Source organism: Rhineura floridana, chromosome 4 (assembly GCF_030035675.1).
Source record: "Rhineura floridana isolate rRhiFlo1 chromosome 4, rRhiFlo1.hap2, whole genome shotgun sequence".
NCBI lineage: Eukaryota > Metazoa > Chordata > Lepidosauria > Squamata > Rhineuridae > Rhineura > Rhineura floridana.
This window is the reverse complement of record NC_084483.1, coordinates 153917240-153945063: the sequence shown is the minus strand read 5'-3', so window position 1 is coordinate 153945063 and position 27824 is coordinate 153917240. Positions and strand designations below refer to the sequence as shown.

The following is a 27824-nucleotide window of genomic DNA, read 5'->3' as shown; positions in this document are numbered from 1 at the left end:
CACCTTGAGAAATAATTTGTCCTTTTCCATCCTAAATGTCAATTGTATAGAAAGCAAAATTGCTTGCAAAATGCAATCTCCTTTCGCCATTTCAGGATCATACAAGCCAAACCACAAAAGACAAAACATCTCAAATATGTGCAGTACAATTAGCATCTTTGTTAATTCTTCAGACACAAGTCATTTTTTACAACTAAAATATAAAATATAAAGTGCACAAATTGTACTTCATTTGTATAAATGTACATTTTTTTGCAGAAACTATGAAAGGAAAAGCTTCAGGAAGGCAGTAGGAGCTGATTAGGGCCAGAAAGAAAGTTTGATTGTTGTATAACTGTTTCCAGAAGGCTATGACACCATATACTAGCTTTAAAAAGTTAGCATCTTAAGTAACTGAAGCTTTTCCACCCATAAATAAATGCTGGTATCTAGGACACAAAATTTTGATTTTGTATGACAAGTTTTTCTGCATACTTTCAATGTGTGTGTTTTCCATAACAGAAGTCAGACCAATTTTTTAAAAGCCTGAATCAAGACCAGCAAAGTCTTGAAGAGTGACCTAGACCACTAAAGAAATAATGTTGGGAAGAATTCTAGACTGGTAAAAGGAACAGGAAAGAATGAGGGAAATTAATGGCGTATATTCTAAAAAAAATTGTTTTTTCTGTGGAACATAACTAACAAAACACTGAACAGCTCGGCCTGTACAGTTTCTAAATGGTAACACCTACAGATACACAACTCTATTTAAAAGTAAAGGTGTGTGCACCTACTTTCATAGGGGGCATTTCAAAATTCAAATGGAAATAAAAGGAAGTAAGTTGGGTATTATCAGAGTCTGTCCCTCAGTTCAAAAAGTTTCAAATAATTGCATATGATTAGATCTAGTTTCTAGAGTTTTTGTCAGCTGTTCAATTATGCACACATTTAATAACCATGAAAGCTGTATTCCAGGCATGGGGTGAAATTGAAGGTGAAGAAGCTATTAAAATGAATGGAAGTACATCTGCTACAGAAGACCCATTGGCTTTTTATGCCTGTGTGTAGACAACTCAACATGCATTTGCCTCCTGGAACTAACTAATGTTAGGAGAGCTTGACACTCTTGAGTTTACTTTTTACAGATAGTGTAAAGTGCCGGTTAAAACTGGGTAACTGCTTCAGTATAGTTTATTCTTATGAGAAGAATAACATTTGTAGGTATTGCAAAACTCAGAGAAGAATTCAAACTTTAATCTGATCTGTTTAATGGTTTTGTTTCTTTTAAGCAGGAGGAAAAAGAATTACAATCCTTTTAATATTTTCACAATGTTAAACTAAAACTGAGCTCTAGGCTACATGTGTAAGTAAATCTAGAACACAAAAAAGGGTTAAATAAGATTTTCTTTAAAGATACAAGAACTTAAGCTTTCTTTACGTTTAACAAACTTCACAGAACAGATACTGCAAAGGAACAACCCCTACACTTTTTTTAAAGTGAACATTGTCCATAATCCACATGAACTTTGAGTAGTGTTCGCTCAATAGCCACCTTGAAACCAACTGTGCACTTGTAACAGGGCTAAAGAAAGGGTTAACAAGGGAAAAATAGCATCTTCGTTATTAATCTGCAAAAGTCTTGTGTATCAATCAGAATGTCCATCAAATGCTATGCTAGGATTTTAGAAGGGAAGAAAGTGCATAGCGCAGCAGCAGCTGAAGTCCATGTTTTTTTAAACTCTTCATAGCAAATGCAAAGAAAATTGTCTGATTTTCCCCTTACACTGTTGGAAAGGGAATACTTCCTTAGGAAACAGAATAAGCAGCTGGAAATTCCATTGCCGATTTCAAAACCTTGAGTACAACACTGAATGACTTCTCCATATTGAACTTTAGAATGTTGGAATACCGTGGATTTAGTTCATTACTAATTTGCACTGATGTAATACAGGCAAAGGCTGAGCCTCCTTCCCTGGTCACAATGGCTACCAGAGTAAATACAATTCAGCCTGTAAACCAGTAATTTACCTTCAGCACAAATGGAATAGTCAGTGACTTATTTAAAATGCTATACCCCACGAACATTTTTTTTAGAGTGACATGAGGGTAATTCACTCTTTGTGTGGCTTAAATTTAGCGAATTTTTGAAAGTGTAAGACAATACAACCTTCCCATTCTTCCAGTAGCCCTTCCATTCCCAACTATATACCTAATCCCCAATTACTAATGGAGTTCTAACTGATTTGGGGGGCAAAAATTCCACATAGGGCCACCATCAACAAGAGTTCTCCTACAGAAACTTTGCCAGTAGCTGGAGGCAAATAGACACTGCCATTTTCTCACCACTGCACCCTAAAGACTGTGCAGTTAGGCTCAATCAGATTGACAGATCACAATAGAGAACTGTAGCACTAAAGAACATATCTGGAGAGTCCCAATTCTAAGCAACACACTTCACAATCATTTGCTTTGCAACAGATGATGGGCAGAGGCCTTCACTGAGAGCTGCATAGTCACAAGGCTGGAACAGCCCATCTGATTATCTCCTTAACACTCTGGAAGTGAGGCATACAAACTCAATTCAATAAGGGGTGATTTTCCTGGTTGTTCCCCAATATTGTTACTGAATTCCGTTTGCTAACAAAATGTCCTTTACCCCTCAACATAAGTCTAGCTACAGAAAGTCAGTCTGTAGGATCCAGCCATGGCTACTGTGCTGCAAATTAGCCTTATTTGTTCAATTATCAGATACCTGCACCTAGCAAAAGGCAAACAAGAGCCAATCAGGTTTTGGCCAATGGGAATCAGCCACTACGGTTGGCATATGGAATCCAAACACACCACTTAAGAAATGTTGTAGATGCTGCGTAGAAAATGTACACTGTTTACTGCTTGTTCCAGGAATGGAGCTAACTTAAAGCAAGATCATCCTCCTCCACTTAAGTGAAGAAACAGGTTCCCTGTAATGACTTTGATTAAAAAAAAGTTGTCAAAAGAATCTGTCTCCTCCTTTTTTACTTCCCAGAAGACAGTCCCACCCAAAGAGATTCCCGGATGCTGGTGATGCCGCCTAACCTCAGAAGACACCTGTGAAGATGGCATAAGTGACACTTAGGTCTTCTAAGTTCAGTAGCTACACTGCCTGCTCAAAGCAGAGTTTCATCCCTTCACGGTTAGCTAGAAGTGAGGATAGGAAAACCAGGCTATTAAGGGTACTTTCTTCCAGACAGGTGTGCACATAGCAGTCTTTTACATCAGTTTCTACTTAGCTGCTGGAAGCTTACCAGCATAAGGCTTTTTCTCTTCTTTTTTTTAAGAGCTTGACCCCTGCAATAATAGAAGCCTTTAGATTTTTATTAAAATCCACTAGCCATGCTCAAAAATATTTCTTCATTTTTTTTAATATGGAGGCTAGTAGGCACCTTAACAACCAGCCAGAAATCAATGTCAATCACCATTAACCCCTAAACTACAGTACCAGGATGGTTGGCTAAAGAAAGGAAATTGATTGGCTGTAGTCTGAAACTTGCCCAGTACAAGGTGTCTGGCTGACTTTGTCCTAAATAAGGCTAACATTAGTGAACTAAGAGAACGGCATTTGGTTGTAGAGAGTCTTGCAACTCAGGAGCAGCCCTCGCCAATGCGCTGGCATGATCGCCCCACTTTCCGGTCCAGTTTCACCATTTTCATAATGGCTTCTTCGCGCCCACGTCCCATGTGGTCAAATGTGCAGTCGTGCTGTTCAGGCAGGCGATGCAACATACAGAATACGTAACCTGTAAGGGCAGAAGTGGGGGAAGGAGGAAGAGAGAAAAAGAAAACCTAGTATTAAGAACAGGAATTCTATAAAGCAATAGGACTTTACCATCTAGGACTGTAATTCCGACGCTGCATACCAAGCCAAATTGGTGCCAGAAAGAATAAATTAATTTAAGCGGCTGCTTGTTGCATCTCCACATGATTCATTGATCTAGCTTTTGAGTTGGCTTGTTTGAGATGGTAATTTTGCTGCATTTCTACATCAAGTGCAACTAAATTGTTATGGGTCTAAAATACACAAGACATTTGTGCAATTAGGAATCTCATGATTTTTTAAAAAGAAAGTAAAATGCAGGCATGAGGAGGGCTGATCTGGATTGGGACCTTGCCATGGGATAAAGAGAGGCTATAATCTTTTCCTCTGCTACAGGCTGAATCCAGATCAGTCCCACTGTACCTGTTATTTGCACTGGAAAAACCCTCCTGTTTGCTCCCATGGGAGCTTTGTTTCACAATAAAATATAGCAGGTATGCCCCAAACTGGGACTGCAGCAAAGGCAAAGGGTTAAAATGATACCTAGATTGGGTGTCTTGAGCCTTCAATTTACTTTTTAAACGTTATTCATGAAATTGCTAATGCCACCACATCTAGTTGGCCCTGAATCATTCCTGACAGAGGCAGAATTATGAATCCTCCCACATCTTACCAAGTTTGGTTTACTGCTCTGGGTATGCATGCTCTGGTAATCTTCAAATTAGACTACTGCAATGCATTACACGTTGGGCTGCTTTTGACACTTTTCAGAAACACAGCTGCTTTGCTACAAATTGACCAACTATATTGGTACCCAAATAAGCCCAAACATCAAGGTCATCTTTGGGGGCACTTCTCTGGGTGCCCCCAACCTCTGAGGTTAGGTGGGTTGTGAGTGATGAGAAGGCCTTTCTCGCGTCTAGATAGCCTGCCTTTGGAATGCTGTTCCCAGGGTAGCTTGTGGTGCTGACTCTAATGTCCTTTTGGTGCCAGGTCAAGTACTTATTTTCCCAGATATTTTAAAAATACCATCCAAACTGGTTTTATTCTGCTACTGTGCTTTTATTGTTTCTGCTGTTGCTTTAATTGGTTTTACATTGTTTAATATCAGAATGAATAGAAACACTGAAGGATAGGATTTACATTTTAAAACAATGAAAAAAGGTAAAGGTGTCCCTGCACTTGTAGTGCGAGTCGTTTCCGACTCTTAGGGTGACATCTTGCGATGTTTACTAGGCAGACCGTATATATGGGGTGGGATTGCCAGTTCCTTCCCCGGCCTTTCTTTACCCCCCAGCGTATGCCGGGTACTCATTTTACCGACCACGGATGGATGGAAGGCTGAGTGGACCTCAACCCCTTTTACCGGAGATTTGACTTCCTCCTTCCGTTGCAATCGAACTCCGGCCGTGAGCAGAGCTTCGGCTGTGTTACCACTGCTTACCACTCTGCGCCACGGAGGGTCAATATTAAAACAATGTAACTATCCATAATTAATATGAACATGATCCAACTGTTAAATAAATAAAACTGTCCATAAGTAGTGTACTGCCTAATGTGAAACGAAGGGATACCCCACTAAAATATAGGCTTAGGATAGGAATCTTTATATTTCCAAAACTTAATACAGGGGATTTTAGTGCATGTACAATTAATTTTGAAACACTGACTCTTGCAAGTATTCAGTGACCCCAGAGGCAACATTTAAAGAGGAATATTTCTGGGTTTTATGGGCTTATGAGCAGAGCCAAAAATCTCACTAAAATCAGGACACTTGATCATTTAAATTTAGCCCTAGCTACATGCAAATGTTGCTGGTCAGCTTTCTGAGTGAAAGGTCACGAGAGTTCAAATCCCCATTATCTACAGCTCATGTCATGATACAAATTTAAATAAAACAGTTGTTTCTTTACAAATAATTCAGTTGAAACCACTTCAGAACCCACCCTAATAATGACACTGTTATTCCAACACGTTCACATTTGACTTCAAAAGAGGAAACTTCACAAAAATGAGGGGATTGGTAAAAAGAAAGCTGAAAAACAAAGTCCAGAGGGTCACTTCACTCGAAAATGCTTGGAAGTTGTTTAAAAACACTATATTAGAAGCTCAACTGGAGTGCATACCGCAGATCAGAAAAGGTACCACCAGGGCCAAGAAGATGCCAGCATGGTTAACGAGCAAAGTCAAGGAAGCTCTTAGAGGCAAAAAGTCTTCCTTCAGAAAATGGAAGTCTTGTCCGAATGAAGAAAATAAAAAGGAACACAAACTCTGGCAAAAGAAATGCAAGAAGACAATAAGTGATCCCAAAAAAGAATTTGAGGAGCACATTGCTAAGAACATAAAAACCAACAACAAAAAATTCTATAAATACATTCAAAGCAGGAGACCATCTAGGGAGGTGATTGGACCCTTGGATGATAAGGGAGTCAAAGGTGTACTAAAAAACGATAAGGAGATTGCAGAGAAGCTAAATGAATTTTTTGCATCTGTCTTCACAGTGGAAGATATAGGGCAGATCCCTGAACCTGAACTAACATTTGCAGGAAGGGATTCTGAGGAACTGAGACAAACAGTGGTAATGAGAGAGGAAGTTCTAGGCTTAATGGACAATATAAAAACTGACAAATCACCGGGCCCGGATGGCATCCACCCGAGAGTTCTCAAAGAACTCAAAGGTGAAATTGCTGATCTGCTAACTAAAATATGTAACTTGTCCCTCAGGTCCTCCTCTGTGCCTGAGGACTGGAAAGTGGCAAATGTAACACCAATCTTCAAAAAGGGATCCAGGGGGGATCCTGGAAATTACAAGCCAGTTAGCTTAACTTCTGTCCCTGGAAAACTGGTAGAAAGTATTATTAAAGCTAGATTAACTAAGCACATAGAAGAACAAGCCTTGCTGAAGCAGAGCCAGCATGGCTTCTGCAAGGGAAAGTCCTGTCTCAGTAACCTATTAGAATTCTTTGAGAGCGTCAACAAGCATATAGATAGAGGTGATCCAGTGGACATAGTGTCCTTAGACTTTCAAGAAGCTTTTGACAAGGTACCTCACCAAAGACTTCTGAGGAAGCTTAGCAGTCATGGAATAAGAGGAGAGGTCCTCTTGTGGATAAGGACTTGGTTAAGAAGCAGAAAGCAGAGAGAAGGAATAAATGGACAGTTCTCCCAATGGAGGGCTGTAGAAAGTGGAGTCCCCCAAGGATCAGTATTGGGACCTGTACTTTTCAACTTGTTCATTAATGACCTAGAATTAGGAGTGAGCAGTGAAGTGGCCAAGTTTGCTGACAATACTAAATTGTTCAGGGTTGTTAAAACAAAAAGGGATTGCGAAGAGCTCGAAAAAGACCTCTCCAAACTGAGTGAATGGGTGGAAAAATGGCAAATGCAATTCAATATAAACAAGTGTAAAATTATGCATATTGGAGCAAAAAATCTGAATTTCACATATACGCTCATGGGGTCTGAACTGGCGGTGACCGACCAGGAGAGAGACCTCGGGGTTGTAGTGGACAGCACGATGAAAATGTCGACCCAGTGTGTGGCAGCTGTGAAAAAGGCAGATTCCATGCTAGCGATAATTAGGAAAGGTAATGAAAATAAAACAGCCGACATCATAATGCCGTTGTATAAATCTATGGTGCGGCCGCATTTGGAATACTGTGTACAGTTCTGGTCACCTCATCTCAAAAAGGATATTATAGAGTTGGAAAAGGTTCAGAAGAGGGCAACCAGAATGATCAAGGGGATGGAGCGACTCCCTTATGAGGAAAGGTTGCAGCATTTGGGGCTTTTTAGTTTAGAGAAAAGGCGGGTCACAGGAGACATGATAGAAGTGTATAAAATTATGTATGGCACTGAGAAAGTGGATAGAGAAAAGTTTTTCTCCCTCTCTCATAATACTAGAACTCGTGGACATTCAAAGAAGCTGAATGTTGAAAGATTCAGGACAGACAAAAGGAAGTACTTCTTTACTCAGTGCATAGTTAAACTATGGAATTTGCTCCCACAAGATGCAGTAATGGCCACCAGCTTGGATGGCTTTAAAAGAAGATTAGACAAATTCATGGAGGACAGGGCTATCAATGGCTACTAGCCGTGATGGCTGTGCTCTGCCACCCTAGTCAGAGGCAGTATGCTTCTGAAAACCAGTTGCCGGAAGCCTCAGGAGGGGAGAGTGTTCTTGCACTTAGGTCCTGCTTGCAGGCTTCCCCCAGGCACCTGGTTGGCCACTGTGAGAACAGGATCCTGGACTAGATGGGCCACTGGCCTGATCCAGCAGGCTCTTCTTATGTTCTTATGTTCTTATTCCCATACAGAATTCCACTCAAGCTCTTGTCACCTTCACCCCTCTCATGAAATGGTATACTTCCTACTGATTTGAAATTCTAATTGACAAAGGCGAATGCTTAACCTAAAAATACCTAAAAACTTTCAAAAACAAACGCAATGTAATAGTTATGTGACACCTTGCTGTACTATCCGGGAAAACGTGCTTCAGTGCTGATTTCTTGGAACACAAGATCTTTGTATAGCTCTTAAACCCCATTAATAGAGGCTCAAAGAGCACACCATTGGCATTTTTAAATACAGATGTGGGAGCTGCAACAAAATGTTGCAGTGTGGAGTCTCTCATGTTGTCAATTCCAGCCATTCCATTTCATTCCTTCTCTCCCACAATCCCTCCCATGGCAGTCCATGGCCACTTAGGAAGCTGTGTTATACTGAGTCAGACCATTGGTCTACCTAGCTCAGTATTGACTACACACACTGGCACTGGTTCTCCAGGATTCCAGACTGGGTTCTCTCCCAGCCCTACCTGGAGATGCCAGGGATTGAACCTGGGACCTTCTGCATGCCAAGCAGGTGCTTTACCACTGAGCTACGGCCCTTTCCCCTACTAAGTACTCAGTTGGTTTCCCCCTTAGAGTCCCCCCAAATACTTTTTTTATATCTCAGCAAGTCTCAGAGTTCCCTGAAGTCTACCGATATAACTTTTTAATGTGTGGGTGTTGTTCTTTTGGCTATATAAGCAATGCACTCACAGCCTGAATTATCAGAAATAGAGGGAATACACATATATTGTAAAAATTTTCCCAGTTCTCTAGGTTTGCTCATCCCAGAGTTCTGGCTCTACCTTCCTTCCTATTTAGCTTGGATAATGTTTAAATTAATTAAAATTCTAAAATCATTGCATGCACAGTATATGCAGAAGCTTTTATTTCTCATTTGCTCTTGTACTTTTTCTCCCCTACATTGTAAATAAAAATTTACAATATAAATTATTGATATACAAAAGTGATCACAGATACAACACAGCATGTTTGAACACATGGTTAGACAAGAACATCAAAATTTCTTTCTGCACTGTATTTTAGAAACATGCACAAGTGCTTGTGTGTATCAAAAAGGAATAAGGGGGAAATGATTAGAACGAAAAAGAGGGAATTAAGGCTTTGGCAAGCTACACATGTGTCGTGGGGTCTAAATAATCCAGATAGCAAAAGGAAAGAATTTTGGCATCCTCAGGCATCGATGCCACTCTACAATAAGACTAGGTAATTTGAAGTTTCAATATCTTGAGAGATGTTTAAATGGAAAGAACGTTGTAAGCATCCTAGTTGAAACAGAGATATGCATAAATATTAAGGCAAATGACAGTAATGACCATTCATGCTACGGTATGTCAGTGTTTCTCAGAATTTCTGATAATTTATTTCCTGGATTAGAAATGAAAGTACACTCTATTGCCATTCTGCATTCACAAGGTTTATGTTTAGAGTAAGAATTATCTGCCTTCAGACAGAGAAACCTATCCCTTGCGTTTGTGTACATGTCTTTTTTGAAAGGGAGCAGACAATATATGCAGGGCCGGCTCCAGGAATGCTGGGGCCCTTGGGCATCAGCCTGCCCCGGGCCCCTCCGCTCCCCTTCCGCGATCCGTGGCAGGAGCCGTGCTACAGATCGCAAGACAGTCCAGAGCTTTCGAGCCACCTGCTGAGCTGCCCACCATGCCCGCCATCCCCCCCTTCGCCTACCTTGCTCTGTTGTTCTTTGCAGCTGCATGCGCAGGGTTGCCACCAAGCAAGATGGCTGCCGAGGTTTTCATAAGGGACTGAAGCCTCTATCACCATCTTGGTTGATGGCACGCAGCGTGCGCATTGCTGCCATCAACCAAGATGGCGGCAGAGGCTTCAGTCCTTTACTGAAACCTCGGCCGTCATCTTAATTGATGGCAACCCTGTGCGTGCAACACGCGCAGCAGCAAAGAACAGCAGAGCAAGATAGGTGAAGCGGGGGCATGGTGGGCATCTCGGCGGGTGGCTCCTATCCTGCGATCCGCGGCTCCTGCTGCGGATCGCGGAAGGGGAACAGAGGGCCCCTCATGAGCTCCTATAGCTCTGGGGCCCTCGGGCCAGTGCCCAACCTGGCCGCCCTTTAGAACCGGCCCTGAAGATAAGTAACTTGCAGAGAGACAAGGGACAGCCACGGCTGAGACCAAGTCATTATTAGGAGCAACTGGAAAATCCAATCAGAGCTAGTGCTGAGATAGAGCATAATAACCTGCTCTCAACACTAGCCTATTGGGAAGAGGCAAAAGCCAGCGCAGTAAATCATACCAAGCTGCCTCTGTGGGTGGGGTCTGGAGTCACAGGAGTTTTTAATCGATCTATTCCTCATGGCATACTAGCAGTTCTCCCATGGCACACAAAGTTGTAGAGAGTTCAGAAATTACTGCCATAAACGGTCACCTTCTACAATAAGAGTAGAACCAGTGTCCTTTCCCCAGCAGAAAAAAGTAGCCCTTGGCACCGACAACTTTTGTAGAGGTGGTCATTTATTTTTTTAACTATGATCTTACTTTCAAGGTATTTCTTTTTTAAAATCTCCATCCTCTCAACCCAGCTATTCTGACCTCTTGTGGTAGTAAATGAAAGCTGATTATTATGAGCACCTTCAAACAATTCAGTCAAGATTTAAAACATGCCAATTTAAGTGCTTCCAAATGTGGGGTTGTTTTGGCATGATTAATCTTAAAGCATTTAGGGAGTTGCTCACAAATGTCTTACCACTTGAGCTCTTACCTGCATAGTTGAATTACTAGTAGCCACAAATGTGGCTGCTTATACACATGACATATAGAAGAACACGGGAAGCTATTTGGTGAAGGCCAAATAGCTCCTTTGTAACCACGTGGAGCTTGGAGCAGTTATAGATAATGGTTTTCTAGGAAGTATTCACTGTTTATACTCACCAGCAAAACAAAGTCCTGACTGATATTGTGTTTACTCACCCACTCCCCAAAGTAGAACTGTTACACATGCACACCCATGAATTGAGGAATCTTAACATTTTATTTCTGCATGCCTCTGTCATAGCACAGAAATGCAACTACAGGTGGGGAATATTTTCTCACTGCTGAGACACAGACAAATAATTTAATTTGTACTGGAAACGGCTAGCATGCGTCCCTCTCTCCTCAGCACAGCAGCCTCATAAAGGAAGATCAAGAGACCTGACTTTGCTTTATAAAACAGACACTAAAGTAATTCATCAGAAAACACCATTCACTGGATCACAGTAGAACCCTTGGTTAAGGAGTCTTATATAAGAGGTGCACTTCTGATTTTTCAGTTTCTAAGCCCAAAACATCTACAAAATACATTGTGAAGACTATGACAGTGTTTGGCTGTTGCAAAATCATAGTTCCAAACAAATTTATTTATATGGGATTTTATTGTTAGAAATTTTAGATGTCAGACTACAAATGATAAACAAGCAATTAAAAACAAAAACAAAGTGTTTACACAAATCAATTCAATCAGAAACTTCAAAAGTTCAATGATTAACCAATTTAAGCAAACATCACTTAACAGTAGGACCAGCCATTTGATGTTTACAGGAACAACTCTCAGCAAGTTTCCACTACAAAAGACTGGGTCCCTTTGGCAAGTTGGCAATTAAACCTGGCAAGTGATGCCAACCCAAATCCGTACACACTTTCTATGAGACTACTCTACAGCAAACAAGCCATGTTGCAGCCCAGCTTAACAGAGCTCCCACTACAGTTTTAGAATCTAAACTTGGGATGAATCTCTTCCTGCTTTTAAACAGCTCCACCCTTATGCAAACTATAATTACTGCTTTCCTTCTTCAGAATAGAACACCATGTACTACTAAAACCAATATTCCATTTCAATCATCCTTTGCTCTATCCAGTTCTACCCTCCCTCCAAAACCAGCATTCCAAATCAATATTGTCAACCCACTTTTGGGAATATAACAGACAAGCCAATGCCCATCTTCCTCCTACTGTCATTAATGTAGGAGATATGAGACAAGCCAAGAGGAACGACAATACAACTTCATTTGAGATGCCTTAATTGGAACTGAGTGGGGTGGCTCTATTGTCAAGCTTTCGGTTGAGGAACTGTTTCCAGAATGCTTCTAAAAGAGAAATGCTCTGAAGAAAACGTTACTTTGGAAGCAAAATGCAACATGATTTTTTCCAATAATGATCTGAAGATAATGATGCAAGTCTAGTTTGGAGATCTTTCCCAAAATATTAATTGTTGGCTTAAAATTCAAAAGTTCATGCTTTCCAACATGTAAATCACCTCCATGAATAATTCCAGATATCCTTCTTATTTAAATGTATTTTCTAATAAATTTTGAGACAAATAATAAAGTATGAGATTTTTCCAACACTGTAGCATTTGCCTTTTGGAATGAAATGCTAGAGGGAAGTGTTAATTCATTTGTGCTGAAGTTATAGTTTCTCATATTAAAACCAAACTGCCTTAGATTGAATCAGCAGGTCCCAAAGCAATTCACTTCCTCCCTGTGATATTCTACAGTGCTGCTGCACAGGTCGCACAACAGGTATTCAAGTATTTTGGTAACTGTGTTTTTCCCACAAGTTCTTTAAAACACACATACACACACATTTTAATTTTTTTTAAAAAAAGAATTTTCTTTTCAAATGCATTCCAATTAGGAGCTACCAAGGAAACCATAGCATACCTGCAGTCACAACATGAGGAAAAGAATAAAGAGATGTTTGGAATAATTCCCTAAGTCCATCTGCTCACACTTTAGGTATAAAGTGCCTCTAGGTTGCACACAATGGATCTCGTAACGGATCCACCCGGCAAGCATATCACTTTATGGTATCAACAATGCAAAGCAGACACGTCTCAAAGCTCTGGAAAAGTTAGCCAGTGCCTGCAATTTACTTCTAGATGAGAAAAAGGCATTATTTTTCCAGATCCCAGATGCATGAGCAACAGTGCTAAACAACAAAAGAAAGAGAACAGAGTACAGTGAAGAATTTTGCATACAACTAGCTCTCTTCTTATAAAGGCAGACATTTTGTGCAGAGCATCACTGTAAAGGCATAAGAACCTTCACTGGTGCGCAACCACCATGGAAAACCGGAAAGATTCCTTTCAAGTAAGAAATCTCCCTCTTTCTGTCTCGCTCTCTGTGAGAATAACCACAAATCCCATAATAGCCTTTCAACATGGCCTAAAATGCTGACCTTTGATTTCCAAATTTAGTGAATTGTCTGTATATCAAGATGCTCTTGATTTTAATAAAGGCAGCAAGGCTGAACTATTAAACAACTATGCCACACATTTGTATTATGATACTTTGGCAAACCAACTCTTAAAAAATTAAAATATATCCAGCTGTTCAGGTTAAGCTTTTCCCTTTAAGCTATCTAAAATTCTACAGAGGTCATTTCCCCCCCACTAAGATATTAATAAAACCATGTTTATAAATGATTATAAATGAGAGATTAATTCCAGGGGCAGCCAACCTGTAGTCCTTCCAGATATTATTAGACTTCATCTCCCATCAGATTCAGCCAGCATAGCCAACGGCCAGGGATGATGGGAGATTTAGTTCAACGACCCACATGCTCCTCATCCTTCATAAAGACCATGTAAAATATTTTTCTAAACCGCCCTTTATGCCCTCATGAATACTTGTAGGTGAAAGCACTAAACATACAAAAGAAATATAGTATATAATAGCATTCCTGATTAGGAATATAGGAAGCTGCCATAGACCGCCAGGTCATTATTTCATATACCTCATTGTTGACTACACTGACTGACAGTGGATCATAAGATTAATCATATTGCTGTTTTATCATATTATTGATATTCTACTTAATGTTTTATTGATGGATTACCTGTTTTATTGATTTAGTTCTTTCTATTTTTGGTTGTAATGTTGTGATATAGATTTTTATCTTGTTTTATGTAAACTGCTTAGGGATTTTGCATATTACGTGGACTATTAATAAATATTATTAAAATAATTTCTAGACACAAGTCTTTCTGAGCCTTACCTTAGTATTATTATTATTTTTTAAATTAAATTTATGTCCTGCCCTTCTTCCCAGAAGGAGTTCAGGGCGGCAAACAAAACACTAAAAACACTTGAAAACATCTTAAAAATAGACTTTAAAATATATTAAAACAAAACATCTTTAAAAACATCTTAAAAAAAAAAAGCTTTCAAAAACATCTTAAAAAGCAATTCCAACACAGGTGCAGACTGGGATAAGGTCTCTATTTAGAAGGCTTGTTGAAAGAGGAAGTTTTCAGTAGGCACCAAAAAGATAACAAGGATGGTCCCTGTCTAATATTTAAGGGGAGGGAATTCCAAAGCATAGCTGCCACTACACTAAAGGTCCATTTCCTATGTTGTGCGGAATGGACCTCCTGATAAGATGATATCTGCAGGAGGTCCTCAACTGCAGAGTGTAGTGAAGTGGGTAGTTATTTATTATTTATTTATTTAATTAATTTGTATCCCGCCCTTCCTCCCAGCAGGAGCCCAGGGAGGCAACAAAGCACTAAAACACTCTAAAACATCATAAAAACAGGTCTTAAAATATATGAAAACAAAACAGCATTAAAACATAAAAAACAACTTTTAAAAAGGGTTAAAAACATTATTAAAGAACACATTAAACAATTCTGACACACATGCAAACTGGGATAGGTCTCACCCTAAAAGGTTTGTTGAAAGAGGAAAGTCTTCAAAAGGCGCCAAAAAGATAGCAGAGATGGCGCCTGCCTAATATTCAAAGGGAGGGAATTCCACAGGGTAGGTGCCGCCACACTAAAGGTCCATTTCCTATGTTGTGCAGAATGAACCTCCTGATAAGATGGTATCTGCAGGAGGCCCTCACCTACAGAGTGCAGTGATCGACTGGGTATATAAGGGGTAAGACGGTCTTTCAGGTATCCTGGTCCTGAGCTATATAGGGCTTTGTGCGCCAAAACTAGAACTTTGAACTTGGCCTGGTAGCAAATGGGCAGCCAGTGCAATTCTATCAGCAGCGGTGTGACATGTTGGCAATAACCTGCTCCAGTGAGCAGTCTCGCTGCCACATTTTGCACAAGCTGCAGCTTCCAGACCAACCTCAAGGGCAGCCCCACATAGAGCGCATTACACTAATTCAGCCTAGAGATTACCAGTGCGTAGACAACAGTGGTCAGGCTATCCCGGTCCAGAAACAGCTACAGCTGTCTCACCAGCTGTAGCTGGTAAAAGGCACTCCTAGCCACGGAGGTCACCTGGGCCTCTAGCGACAAAGATGGATCCAGGAGCACCCCCAGGCTACGGACCTGCTCTTTCAGAGGGAGTACGACCCCGTCGAAAGCAGACAACTGACCAATTATCTGAACTCGGGAACCACCAACCCACAGCGCCTCCGTCTTGCTAGGATTCAGACTCAGTTTATTGGCCCTCATCCAGCTCACCACCGAGTCCAGGCAGCGGTCCAAGGCTTGCACGGCCTCTCCTGATTCAGATGTTACAGAGAAATAGAGCTGGATATCATCAGCATACTGCTGACACCTCACTTGATGTCAACATACCCCCGACAATATTAAAAAGCTCCACTGAACTGCTACTTGAGGATGCAATGGAGGCAGAGAAGTGGGCCTTCTTTGCTGCCCTCACCGCCACAAAGTGAGCACGGTTATGTTTTACTCAAGTCCGATCACCCTCACTGAATGCTGGGAACTGAACCTTGGACCTTTTGCATTGCAAAGCATGTATGCGACCACTGAGCTATGGTTTTTCTCCAGTCCATGAACTTCTTGTTACTAGCTTTTACTAGGCATTTTATTTTTATTTATTTTTATTATCATTATTTTTACCCCGCCCTTTTTCCAAAACTGGAACTCACGGCGGCTTCCAGATAAAAGAACACATATAATTAAAAGCATACAAAAGTCTAGATTAAAATAGAATTAAACTATTTACAGTATTAAAACCATTCATACATACAGTTAAAATAATTCAAACTCAGTTTAAAATAATACAATTAGACAATAGCAATGCAGCACCCTTCAAGCCCTGTCCTTAACAGCCTTTAGCCTTTAGTTCCAAGGGCTTGTTGGAATAAAAAAGTCTTTGCTTGCCGACGGAAGGACTGCAAGGAGGGGGCCATTCTAGACTCCCTAGGAAGGGAATTCCAAAGCCTCGGGGCAGCCACCGAAAAGGCCCTATCTTGCGTCCCCACTAGTCGTGCTTGTGAGGACGTGGGTATTGAGAGCTCTCCTGAGGATCTCAGGGCCCGGGCAGGCTCATATAGGGAGATACAGTCTGACAGATAGCCTGGACCTAAGCCATATAGGGCTCTATAGGTCATCACCAGCACTTTGAATTGTGTCCGGAAACAGAGTGGCAACCAGTGGAGCTTTTGTAACAGGGGAGTCGTATGGTCCCTGTAACCAGCCCCAGTTAGCATTCTGGCTGCAGCACATTGCACCAACTGAAGTTTCCAATTTTATGATTATGCACTCACGTATTCTCCTTATGTGTAATTTACTTATAGATGTTCTTCATTTATACGAGGTTTTTCATGCCTCCAGTCAAGCTTCTAAGTATAAATTCTATATCTTTTCTTTATAAGTTATCTCAGAGTATCAGTCTCTAATGCCTTCAATGTAATATGATTAAATTGAGAATCAAGTGAGGAATTGAGTATTTAGTGTAAAACGTAACACTCTCTTACAATGAAAAGAAGCAACAGGTGATGATATAATCACCATAAAGTTTGGTATTCCAATGCTGCAAAACAAAATTGGCCACTAAAGCCTGAGATGCCTAATCTCCTCGGACCTATGACCTGACGACCCAGTCAGACTTATGTAAGTGTGACCTCAGCCTGTTTTAGACTTTAAAAACTGTGGATTCTCTCTAACTATATTGTGTATCACCATGAAAACTTACAGGGATGTTAAGCAAGCATTTCTGAGTTCAGGACTATATGTTTTGCAAGATTTTTTTTTTCTGAAATGAGCTCAGGGGGAAGCAGCAAAATGGCATGGGGGTATTTTCAATTTATCATGGTGGAATACGAAAAATCCATGCTAACTATAGAATACAGCCTCTCTTGTGACTGTGTAATAAGGAAACAAACTTTCCTATTGTGCCTTTCTTATACGGTGGGATCCTTGTGGAACTAAATATTTTTATTTATTTATTTAAAATATTTTTAGCCTGTTCATCACAGAGCAATCTTAGGGCAGGACACACAAAAAAGTATTTATTTTTATTAAATTTATATCCCAACTTTCCTCCCAGAAGGAGCCAGGGCAGCAAACAAAACCACTAAAAACACTCTAAAATCCTAAAAACAAAAGACTAAGAACATAAGAACATAAGAAGAGCCCGCTGGATCAGGCCAGTGGCCCAGCTAGTTCAGCATTCTGTTCTCACAGTGGCCAACCAGGTGCCTGGGGGAAGCCCGCAAGCAGGACCTGAGTGCAAGAACACTCTCCCCTCCTGAGGCTTCCGGCAACTGGTTTTCAGAAGCATGCTGCCTCTGACTAGGGTGGCAGAGCACAGCCATCACGGCTAGTAGCCATTGATAGCCCTGTCCTCCATGAATTTGTCTAATCTTCTTTTAAAACCATCCAAGCTGGTGGCCATTACTGTGTCTTGTGGGAGCAAATTCCACAGTTTAACTATGCACTGAGTAAAGAAGTACTTCCTTTTGTCTGTCCTGAATCTTCCAACATTCAGCTTCTTTGAATGTCCACGAGTTCTAGTATTCTAGTATTATGAGAGAGGGAGAAGAACTTTTCTCTATCCACTTTCTCAATGCCTTGCATAATTTTATAAACTTCTATCATGTCTCCTCTGACCTGCCTTTTCTCTAAACTAAGAAGTCCCAAATGCTGCAACCTTTCCTCGTAAGGGAGTTGCTCCATCCCCTTGATCATTCTGGTTGTCCTCTTCTGAACCTTTTCCAACTCTATAATATCCTTTTTGAGATGAGGCGACCAGAACTGTACACAGTATTCCAAATGTGGCCGCACCATAGATTTATACAACGGCATGATGATATCGGCTGTTTTATTTTCATTACCTTTCCTAATTATCCCTAGCATGGAATTTGCCTTTTTCACAGCTGCCGCACACTGGGTCGACATTTTCATCGTGCTGTCCACTACAACCCCGAGGTCTTTCTCCTGGTCAGTCACCGCCAGTTCAGACCCCATGAGCGTATATGTGAATTTCAGATTTTTTGCTCCAATATGCATAATTTTACACTTGTTTATATTGAATTGCATTTGCCATTTTTCCGCCCATTCACTCAGTTTGGAGAGGTCTTTTTCGAGCTCTTCGCAATCCCTTTTTGTTTTAACAACCCTGAACAATTTAGTATCGTCAGCAAACTTGGCCATTTCACTGCTCACTCCTAATTCTAGGTCATTAATGAACAAGTTGAAAAGTACAGGTCCCAATACCGATCCTTGAGGGACTCCACTTTTTACAGCCCTCCATTGGGAGAACTGTCCGTTTATTCCTACTCTCTGCTTTCTGCTTCTCAACCAATTCCTTATCCCCAAGAGGACCTCTCCTCTTATTCCATGACTGCTAAGCTTCCTCAGAAGTATTTGGTGACTTTTGTTTTTGTTTTAAAACACTTTAAAACAAAACATCTTTTAAAAAAGCTTTAAAGACATCTTAAAAAGTAATTCCAACAGAGACACACATTGCTATAAGGTCTCTACTTAAAAACTGAACAGCAACATAATAAAACACATCAGGCAGGATGAATAAAACAACTATTAGTAGTAAAAGCAACACAGAAACAAGAATATCTGACCTAGGATTTATGAAAGGGTTCTAATACATGCCCAGATCTGGATAGGAAAATAAAAGTATACTGAAATTTGCTTCAAAGCTAATGACACCATTAACTGTGAAATGGTACTGATCAGCCTCTGTTTACAAACCAGAGCTTAAATGTATAATTCTGGAAGCAGCTTAGCATACCTTAGAGTAGATGTAGGATTAAATAGAAAGTTCTCTCTTTGCTCTTCTCTCCAATTCAGAAACCCAATGATCTTAACTTTCTTTGCAGTTATTCACAGCCACTGCTACTTTAAGATAATTTTGTTCTCTACGTTATTATACTCTAGTGGCAGTATACTATAGTCAGCATGGATTTTTCACATTCTGCAATGTTAAATTGAAAATACCCCCATGACATTCTGATCCTTCCCATAAGCTCATCTCAAAACAAAACCTTACAAAACCTACCGTCCTGAACTCAGAAACACTTGCTTAACAACCCTCTAAATTTTCATGGTGATACACAAAACTGTCAGAGAGAATCGAGAGTTCAAAGTGTAAAAAGAGAGGGGAGAAAACCAGACCCCTTTTGGACTTTTTTCTCCCAGAGTTCTCCTAATTTGCTGAAATTAATTAAAAATCAGCCATGTTCACAGAGTACCTGTAATCCTAATACTGACCTGGCGCCATACTCTGACCTTCATCTTCTGCAGTTTAAAAGTTAAAAAAATGTCTAGCTGATCTTTAATTAATTTAAGAAATTTTGGCTTGAACCCACTGATGGTGTCAGGTATGCTCAGTAAGAACCAACTGTCCTAAAAGCCAGACTCACAGTTGCTTGACTTGGCTAATTAGGGCGCCACACCCACACCAGACTTTGATTTCACGTCAGACAGTCATGGCTTCCCCCAGAAAATCCTAGGAAGTGTAGTTTGTGAAGGGTGCTGAGAGGAGACCCCTATTCCCCTGACAGAGCTCCAGTGGCCAGAGTGGTTTAACAGTCAGCCGCTCTGATTGAAGGTCTGTGAGTGGAACAGGGCCTCTTCTAGCAACTCTCAGCACCCTTCACTAGCTACACTTTCCAGGATTCTTTGGGAGAAGCCATGACTGTCTAAAGCGAAATAACAGTCTGGTGTGGATGTGGCCATGGATAGCTTTGGTTTGAATTTGGGTGGGAGGCTATATGTGCCTGCTGTAGAATAAAAAGGTGGGGGAAATCCTGAAAAAGAATGATACAGTTCAAAATGTTCTCCTTTCGGAAAGGAAAAGGGTTTCCCCTCTGCCCAGTGCCAACCCACCCAATCCCCTCCCCTTCCTGCCCCCTACCCCCTGCCCTTCCCCAGGTCAATTTCACCTATCCTAAGCATGATTGCACAGGAGTAAATCCAACTGAACTCTATAAGCATGCAAATTATCAAACCTGCCCTCCCCTCCTCCTATCCCCTCCTTCTGGCCCCTTCCCTCTTCCTTCCAATCCCCTCCTACCTTCCCCTCCCCTTCCTCCATGGTCAGTTTTACCTATCCTAGGACTACGACCTGGGGGACCAGAGTTAAAATCCCCACACAGCCATGAAGCTCACTGGATGATCTTGGGCCAGTCACTGCCTCTCAGCCTCAGACAAAGGAACAGCTAAACCACCTCTCAATACCACTTACCATGAGAACCCTTGTTATAGGGTCGCCATAAGTCTGAATCGACTTGAAGGCAGTCCATTTCATTTTGAAGCATGATTGCACTGAAGTAAATCCCAATCATCTCAGTAAGTATGCAAATGATCAAACCTGCCCTCCCCTCCTCCTCCCTCCCATCATCTCCCTTTTGCCCCTCCCCCTCCCCTTCTTCCCCCTCCCATTCCTTCTGCTCCCCTCTCCCCCTTCTTCTTTCCCTCTATTCTCCCCTCCCCCTCCTCCCCACCTATGGTCAGTTTTACCTATCCTAGGCATGATTGCACAGGAGTAAATCCCACTGAACTCAATAAGCATGTAAATGATCAGACCTGTCTTTCCCCTCTCCTCTCCCTTCCTTCTTCCTCCCCTCTTCCTCCTCGCCTGCCCTATCCTAAGCATGAGTGCATGGGAGTAAAGCCCACTGAACTCAAACATGCAAATTATCAACCCTCCCCTCCACCTCCTGCCTTTCCTCCCCTCCCCCTCCCCCGCCCCATCCATTATGGTCAGTTTTGCATATCCTAAGCATGATTGCAGGGGAGTAAATCCCACTGAACTCAATAAGCATGAAAATGATCAATCCGTTCTCAGCAAACTTGCATAGGATCCCATTTCTTACCTCCCGGACTAAAAAGCAGGGAAATTTACTAATAGGCAAAAAACCTTGCGGTTTAAGAATATACCTATAGCCAACAGATATTTCTATCAAACTTTAAGAAGCAGGGAAATAGGGCAGTGATAGTGAATGCACCAGGGGACCTGACCTCCTCTCTGGGATATTGTACTGCCCTACAAATCGGTCAAAATGCGAACACAATTGGGGTTGGTCTTTCACAGTCCAATCCACTTCCTGTGTAGCTGGGAAGAATTTGGTAACATGTGCCGCTCAGCATATGGTGAGTGGTGGTAACACCTGCAATCAGCCCAAAGAACAGAAACAAGACATGTGCTGTGCTGATCTTGTTTTAGCAAGGAGGAAGCAACAATATTAAAACAATATCGTTCAGATAGTCATATTAAATATATTTGATTTACTTTGTGATTATCTATTGGCTATAGGTACATTCTTAAACCGCAAGGTTTTCTGCCTATTAGTGAATTCTTCCTCAAGTGATCCTAGCCAGTCAGGGGTCATATACTGGATACAATGAAATTATAACACTATATAGTTGATCAGATGTGGCTACTTGCTGATGTCACTAAGGGCAAATTATGCTCATTTGGAGTGAGGGCAATTATTCCTCTGCTCACCCATGCACTAGGATTACCTCAATCAGGGATGACAAACACTTTTGCAACCTTCTTGCAGCAACTCTATCAAAATAACTGAAAATGAGCCATCGCTTTGATGGTGATGAAGGGTCTCATGAAAGGCCCTTGTCCCTCAGTCCAATCTTAAATAGTCACAAAGCGGCACTGCCAGAATTGATCCTGAGTTACCTTTTTTATCTTTGGTTTTGGATTCTTGTCTCTTACAGACTGTGGACGTGGAAATTTTTCCCAGGTTAGTATTTATACCTCTAGAACTCTCTGCATGAAGCATTTATCTACACTAACATGCCTCCCCAACATTGAGGATTTAATTAAAAACTAAAGTGTATCCAAAAATTTAATTAAAACAAGTAAGCAGTACTAGGCAGCCTGATAATATATGTGTATCATCTGTTTTTTGCTTCAGCCCAATGAAAATGCAAGGCAGCTAAGACATTAATAAGGAACAAGAATAAATGGCAAGTTTCCAGGCTGAGACACTTTGTCTATTACAGAAACTCCAAAAGTATTTACATAGGCCCACATATTTGAACCTCAGGAGTGACAACAGGCGTTACACATCCATGCTTTAAACATATCAGTATTTGCTGTTAAGGTTTGTTATGTTCTTGACAAAAATAGCTACCTACATCTGCTGCGATGGAAACAATTTGAGCCATCATGTGTGTCAAATACACAGATTTAGCGCTTTGTTTGCCGCCCTAGGCTCCTGCTTGGGAGGAAGGGCGGGATACAAATTAAATAATAAAGAAATAATAAAAATATATAGCAATAAATTAGCAAGTAAATGGTCCAATTTGTCCCCCCATCCCTCTTCAGATTTTTCTTGCAAAAAGAGAATTTTGAGCGATGTGTAGCAAATTCCAGCTCTTAGGCTAGGTTGGGAGTAACTTAAATCATGTGAACTACAGCGGTGTCCCATCTGTGAAGTAGAGAATATTCATGTGCCTTAGAATAGGTATCTGTGCATGCATATAAAACAAATTTCAGATATCTGGGTTGTCACTATAACAATATTGATATCTCTATCAGTAAGTGAGGTCAAGCCAACTTTAGTTCATATACTTTTAGTACTAAATTAAGCTTGCACTCCCCATTCAACCCAAGTCCCAGGCACAGGGACTGGGAATTTTTACCGGCACACTGCTCTTCTGCCAGCCTATACGGTTAAGTCCATTTCAGCTGTGTCTTCATATGCTATAAGTACTACAGTTTATATACTCTGGAGTCTTTATATCCAAGACTGGACAGTATCTTAGACTCTTTTGAATGGAGAAGAATATCAATATAATTTTACTGAACAGTTTTAACAAGCTATCTTACCTAAAATATGTTAATATATACTTTATTACTTTTGTTCTAATCTAGATGCTACAATGGCTGAAAAAAACAAAAACTTCTATACAAGTTTGCAAAGTTTAGAACTTCACAGGAGGCCACAAGCGGTCCAGAAACGGCTGAAACTGGTAAAGACATCCAGAGCCACTGAGGCCATCTGGCCTGTAGTGACAAAGATGGATCCAGCAGCACATACTACAAACCTGCTCTTTCAGGAAGAGTACAACTCCATCCAAAGCAGGTAATTGATTAACTATCGGAACTCAGGAACTACCGACCCACAGCGCCTCCATCTTGCTAGCATTCAGACTCAGTTTATTGCCCCTCATCCATACCACCACCGTGTTCAGGTAGTGGTCCAGGGTTTGCATGGCTTCTCCTGATTCAGATGTTACAGAGAAATAATGCTGGGTGCCATCAGCGTATTGCTGACACCTCAGCCCAAATCTCCTGATTCATTGCTCCCAAGGGCTTCATTATACAGCCACGAGAGTGGCTGTATACTATAGCCAGCGTGGATTTTTCACATTCCGCAATGTTAAATTGAAAATACCCCCATGCCATTCTGATGCTTCCCGTAAGCTCATTTCGAAACAAAACCTTACAAAATTTATAGTCCTGAACTCAGAAACGCTTGCTTAACAACCCTCTCAATTTTCATGGTGATACACAAAACAGTCAGAGAGAATCGAGAGTTCAAAGTCTAAAAAGACAGGAAAAAACCCCAGAGCCCTTTTGGACTTTTCCCCCTGAGAGTTCTCATAATCTGTTGAAATTAATTAAAAATCAGCCATGTTCACAGAGTACCTGTAATCCTAATACTGACCTTGCCCCATACTTTGACCTTCATTTTCTGCAGTTTAAAAGTTAAAAAAATGCCTGGTTGATTTTTAATTAATTTAAGAAATTTTGGCTGGAAGCCAATGATAGTATCAGGCATGCTCAGTAAGAACCAACTGTCAGTGTTCTAAAAGCCTCACAGCTGCTGGGCTTGACTAATCAGGGGGCCACACCCACACCAGACTTTGATTTCACTTGAGACAGTCATGGCTTCCCTCAGAGAACCCTGGGAAGTGTAGTTTGTGAAGGGTGCTGAGAGGAGACTCCTATTCCCCTGACAGAGCTCCAGTGGCCAGAGTGGTTTAACAGTCAGCCACTCTGATTGAAGGTCTGTGAGGGGGAACAGGGCATCTCCTAGCAACTCTCAGCACCCTTCACTAACTACGCTTCCCAGGATTCGTTGGGAGAAGCCATGACTGCCCAAAGTGAAATAAAGGCCCGGTGTGGATGTGGCCAGGGACAGCTTTGGTTTAAATTTGGGTGGGAGACTATATGTGCCTGCTGTAGAATAAAAAGGTGAGGGAAACGTTGAAAAGCAATGATACTGTTCACAAAGTTTTTCTTTTGGAAAGGAAAGGATTTTCCCCTCTGCCCAGTGCCCACCCATTCAATCTCCTCCCCTCCCCTGGGTCAGTGTTGGACTAGGACCTGGGAGACCAGGGTTCGAATCCCCACAGCCATGAAGCTGACTGGGTGACCTTGCGCCAGTCACTGCCTCTCAGCCTCAGAGGAATGCAATGGTAAAACCACCTCTGAATACCATTTACCATGAAAACCCTATTCAAAGGGTCGCCATAAGTTCAGTCGACTTGAAGGCAGTTCATTTCCATTTTCAAACATGATTGCACAGAACTAAATCCCATTAAACTCAAAAAGTATGCAAATGATCAAACTAGGGTTGCCAGGCCCAGCCTCCAAGAGGTCTTCTATATCTTTAAAAGTTGTGCAAGACGAAGGGAGAATTCCACCTTGTGGTTTTTCCCATTACAGTGTTGCACGAAAACCTGCACTTGGCTGAATTTTCTCTTCTCTTAAAGATATAGAATCATTCTCAGGCCCTGGCAACCCTAGATCAAACCCACCCTCCCTTCTCCCTCCTATCCCCTTCCTCTTGCCGCTTCCTTCCCCCTTCCTTTGCCACTCCCTCCCCCTCCCCTTCCAATTCCCTCCTCTCCCTTCCTCCTCTTCCCCCTCCCCTTCCTCCTCCCCATGGTCAGTTTTACCTATCTTAAGCATGATTGCATGGAAGTAAATACCATTGAACTCTATAAGCATGCAAATGATCAAACCTGCCCTTCCCTCCTCTTCTTTTGCCCCCCTCCAATACACTCCTTCCCTTCCCCCCCCCTCCCATGGTCAGTTTTTCCAATTCTATTCCTATGATTGTATAGGAGTAAATCCCATTGAACTCAGTAAGCATGCAAATGATCAGACCTGCTTTCCCCCTCCTTCCCCTCTTCTCTCCTTTCCTCCTCCCCTCCTCTCTTCCTTCTTCCTCCTCCCCTGCCCACTCCCTCCCTCCTTCCCTCCCTCCCCTCAGTCAGTTTTACCTATCCTAAGCATGATCGTACGGGAGTAAATCCCACTGAACTCAATAAATATGCAAATGATCAAACCTGCCCTTCTCCTCCCCTCCCCCTCCTGCCTGCTCCCATCCCCCTCCTCCCCTTTGTCCTTCCTCCCCTCCCTCTTGCTCCTCCTCCCCTTCCCATTCCCTGTGGTCAGTTTCACCTATCCTAAGCATGATTGCAGGGGAGTAAATCTCACTGAACTCAGTAAATATGTTCCGAGGCATATGTTACCAAATTCTTCCAAGCTACACAGGAAGTGGATTGGACTGTGAAAGACCAACCCAAATGGTATTTGCATTTTGACAAATGTGTAGGGCAGTAGGTCTCCTGCTCCCTTGGTGCATTCACTATCACTGCCCAATTTCCCTGCTTTTTCAAGTTTGATAGAAATATCTGTTGGCTATAGGTATGTTCTTAAACCGCAAGGTTTTTTGCCTATTAGTGAATATTTTTCAAGCTATTCAGAAAATCATTATTGTTTGGAGGTATGCTGTGCAAGCCTATTATGCAGAACACAACATGCTTCAGGGTTCTCTTCTTTTAACAAATCATCATTAGAAATTTAAAGGTGGCTTCAGACTGATGTTGCTATGGGTATTAGTTAATCAAAACTGTCGTTCATTAGTTAACATCGTAACAATATGCTTTGCCCATTAACAGTTAAATGATATAGCTCCATAAAGAACATTAGCGTGTTTTCACACCACACTCTCCATACAGAAAATACTCAGTTTGCATACTTTACATGGATTCTGGACACTATAACTGCCAATTAACTCAAGCTGGAATGTCTCTCTTCAGATATGGCCATGCACAACAACTATGAGCTAGACTGAAAGCACAGGGATCACTAAACAATCAGCATATGGTGGTAATTTTTCCTGTCACTGCTGACCAGCGCTGGATTTGAAATGGTGACTGAAGTGAAATACTTTATATCCCATTATCAATCCCATAAGCCATCCCTGTAAGCCTTGTAAAGACTTTACTGCTGCAGAAAGCAGCTCAGCTTAAGAGGGTTTTTTTGGCAATTTCATGCCACTCCAGGAAGTCACTGTAAATCCAATCCTATTATGAGAGCCTTCATAACCATACAATTCACAATGTGAAAATAGTGAGTTTTAGTGTCCCTGGCTTTGCTAGATCAACTCAAATTCAATTAATGTTTGTAAATATAAAAAATCTAGCTAGTCACAGTCTTAGGCTAAACTGATGAATTTTAGCACTAATTAAATATTTCAGAAAAATCCATTATTACTTAATCATGCTTTGCATTCAGGTAATAAAATTACCTTGAATCTGTTTTAAGAGGTGAAGGCACTTTTACTGATGAAATCTGATTTCAGAATCTGAAATTTGTGTCAAGTCTGAAATTCAAGCAGCAGTAAACCAAACTCTTCCCCTTTGGAAAGCTTATCACTATGGCATTGATATTCAAATTAGGTAGCCAACAGCTGCATTCACATATCATGCTGAATCATGGTTTAATGTCATATGTATTCCCCCTTCCCCTCCTCCTGCACAGTCAAGAGGAGAAGAGATTGGAAGCTTTGCTTTGGTCATGGCTTCCTGTGTCATCCAAACCAGAAACTGTGGTTAAAACTAACTATGGTTAATTTCAAAAAGAGAAAGCATGGTTGTCTGAAATTAGCTACCGTGACCATTAACCACAGCCTGTCATGCCAGACGACATGACAAACTGTGATTAAGGGAAAGCAAAAAGTTATCTCCTCCTCTTGCATAGGCAGGATTGGGAGGGAGAGTGTGAGAGAGCCCATCACGCACATCATGCTAAGCCATCATTGTGTGTGATTTGTGAATATGGCCACTTATCTAGCTAGAACTAATATTGTTACTCAAGAGTAAGAAAAAGCCATGCTGGGTTTAGAGCTGCTCATATTTAGCAGGAGTATTTTTTAACTGCATGATATGCTTTTTATATTAATAGTTGATCTTTTGCCCACTGAACTTGATACCAAGTTAATAGTGCATTTATGCAATCATCATCCATCATGTGAAGCTAAGCCACCAAACAGTCAACCCAATGCTCAAAGATTATCACTATCTGAACATATGGCTAGTGTAAATAGCACGGAGAAACATCTTATAGGAAAGTGGCATTACTCCAGTATTGTCAATTTAAAGGTTAGTCTGTCAGAGAGGCACAGAATGAAAATCTGCTTTCACATTTCTGTTTCTCACTACAGCCTGCAAAGTGCATTAGCAATTAGCAATTCCCCTCACCTCTC

The 27824-nt window shown here is 41.3% G+C and overlaps 1 protein-coding gene and 1 non-coding gene across 3 annotated transcripts in view; both read right to left on the bottom strand.

The window, feature by feature from the left end:
- Nucleotides 1–1223: 1223 nt before the first annotated feature.
- ZFAND3 (zinc finger AN1-type containing 3) overlaps nt 1224–27824 on the bottom strand; it is a 263984-nt gene continuing 237383 nt past the window's right edge. For both annotated transcript variants that reach the window (XM_061624889.1, XM_061624890.1), the window contains one exon: nt 1224–3755. In XM_061624889.1, coding sequence (XP_061480873.1) covers nt 3601–3755 — 155 coding nt within the window. In that variant the 3' untranslated portion in view covers nt 1224–3600. The remainder of the gene's footprint in view (nt 3756–27824) is intronic.
- TRNAA-GGC (transfer RNA alanine (anticodon GGC)) lies at nt 8590–8658 on the bottom strand. The gene has a single exon. It is a non-coding gene; the product is annotated as a tRNA-Ala (tRNA).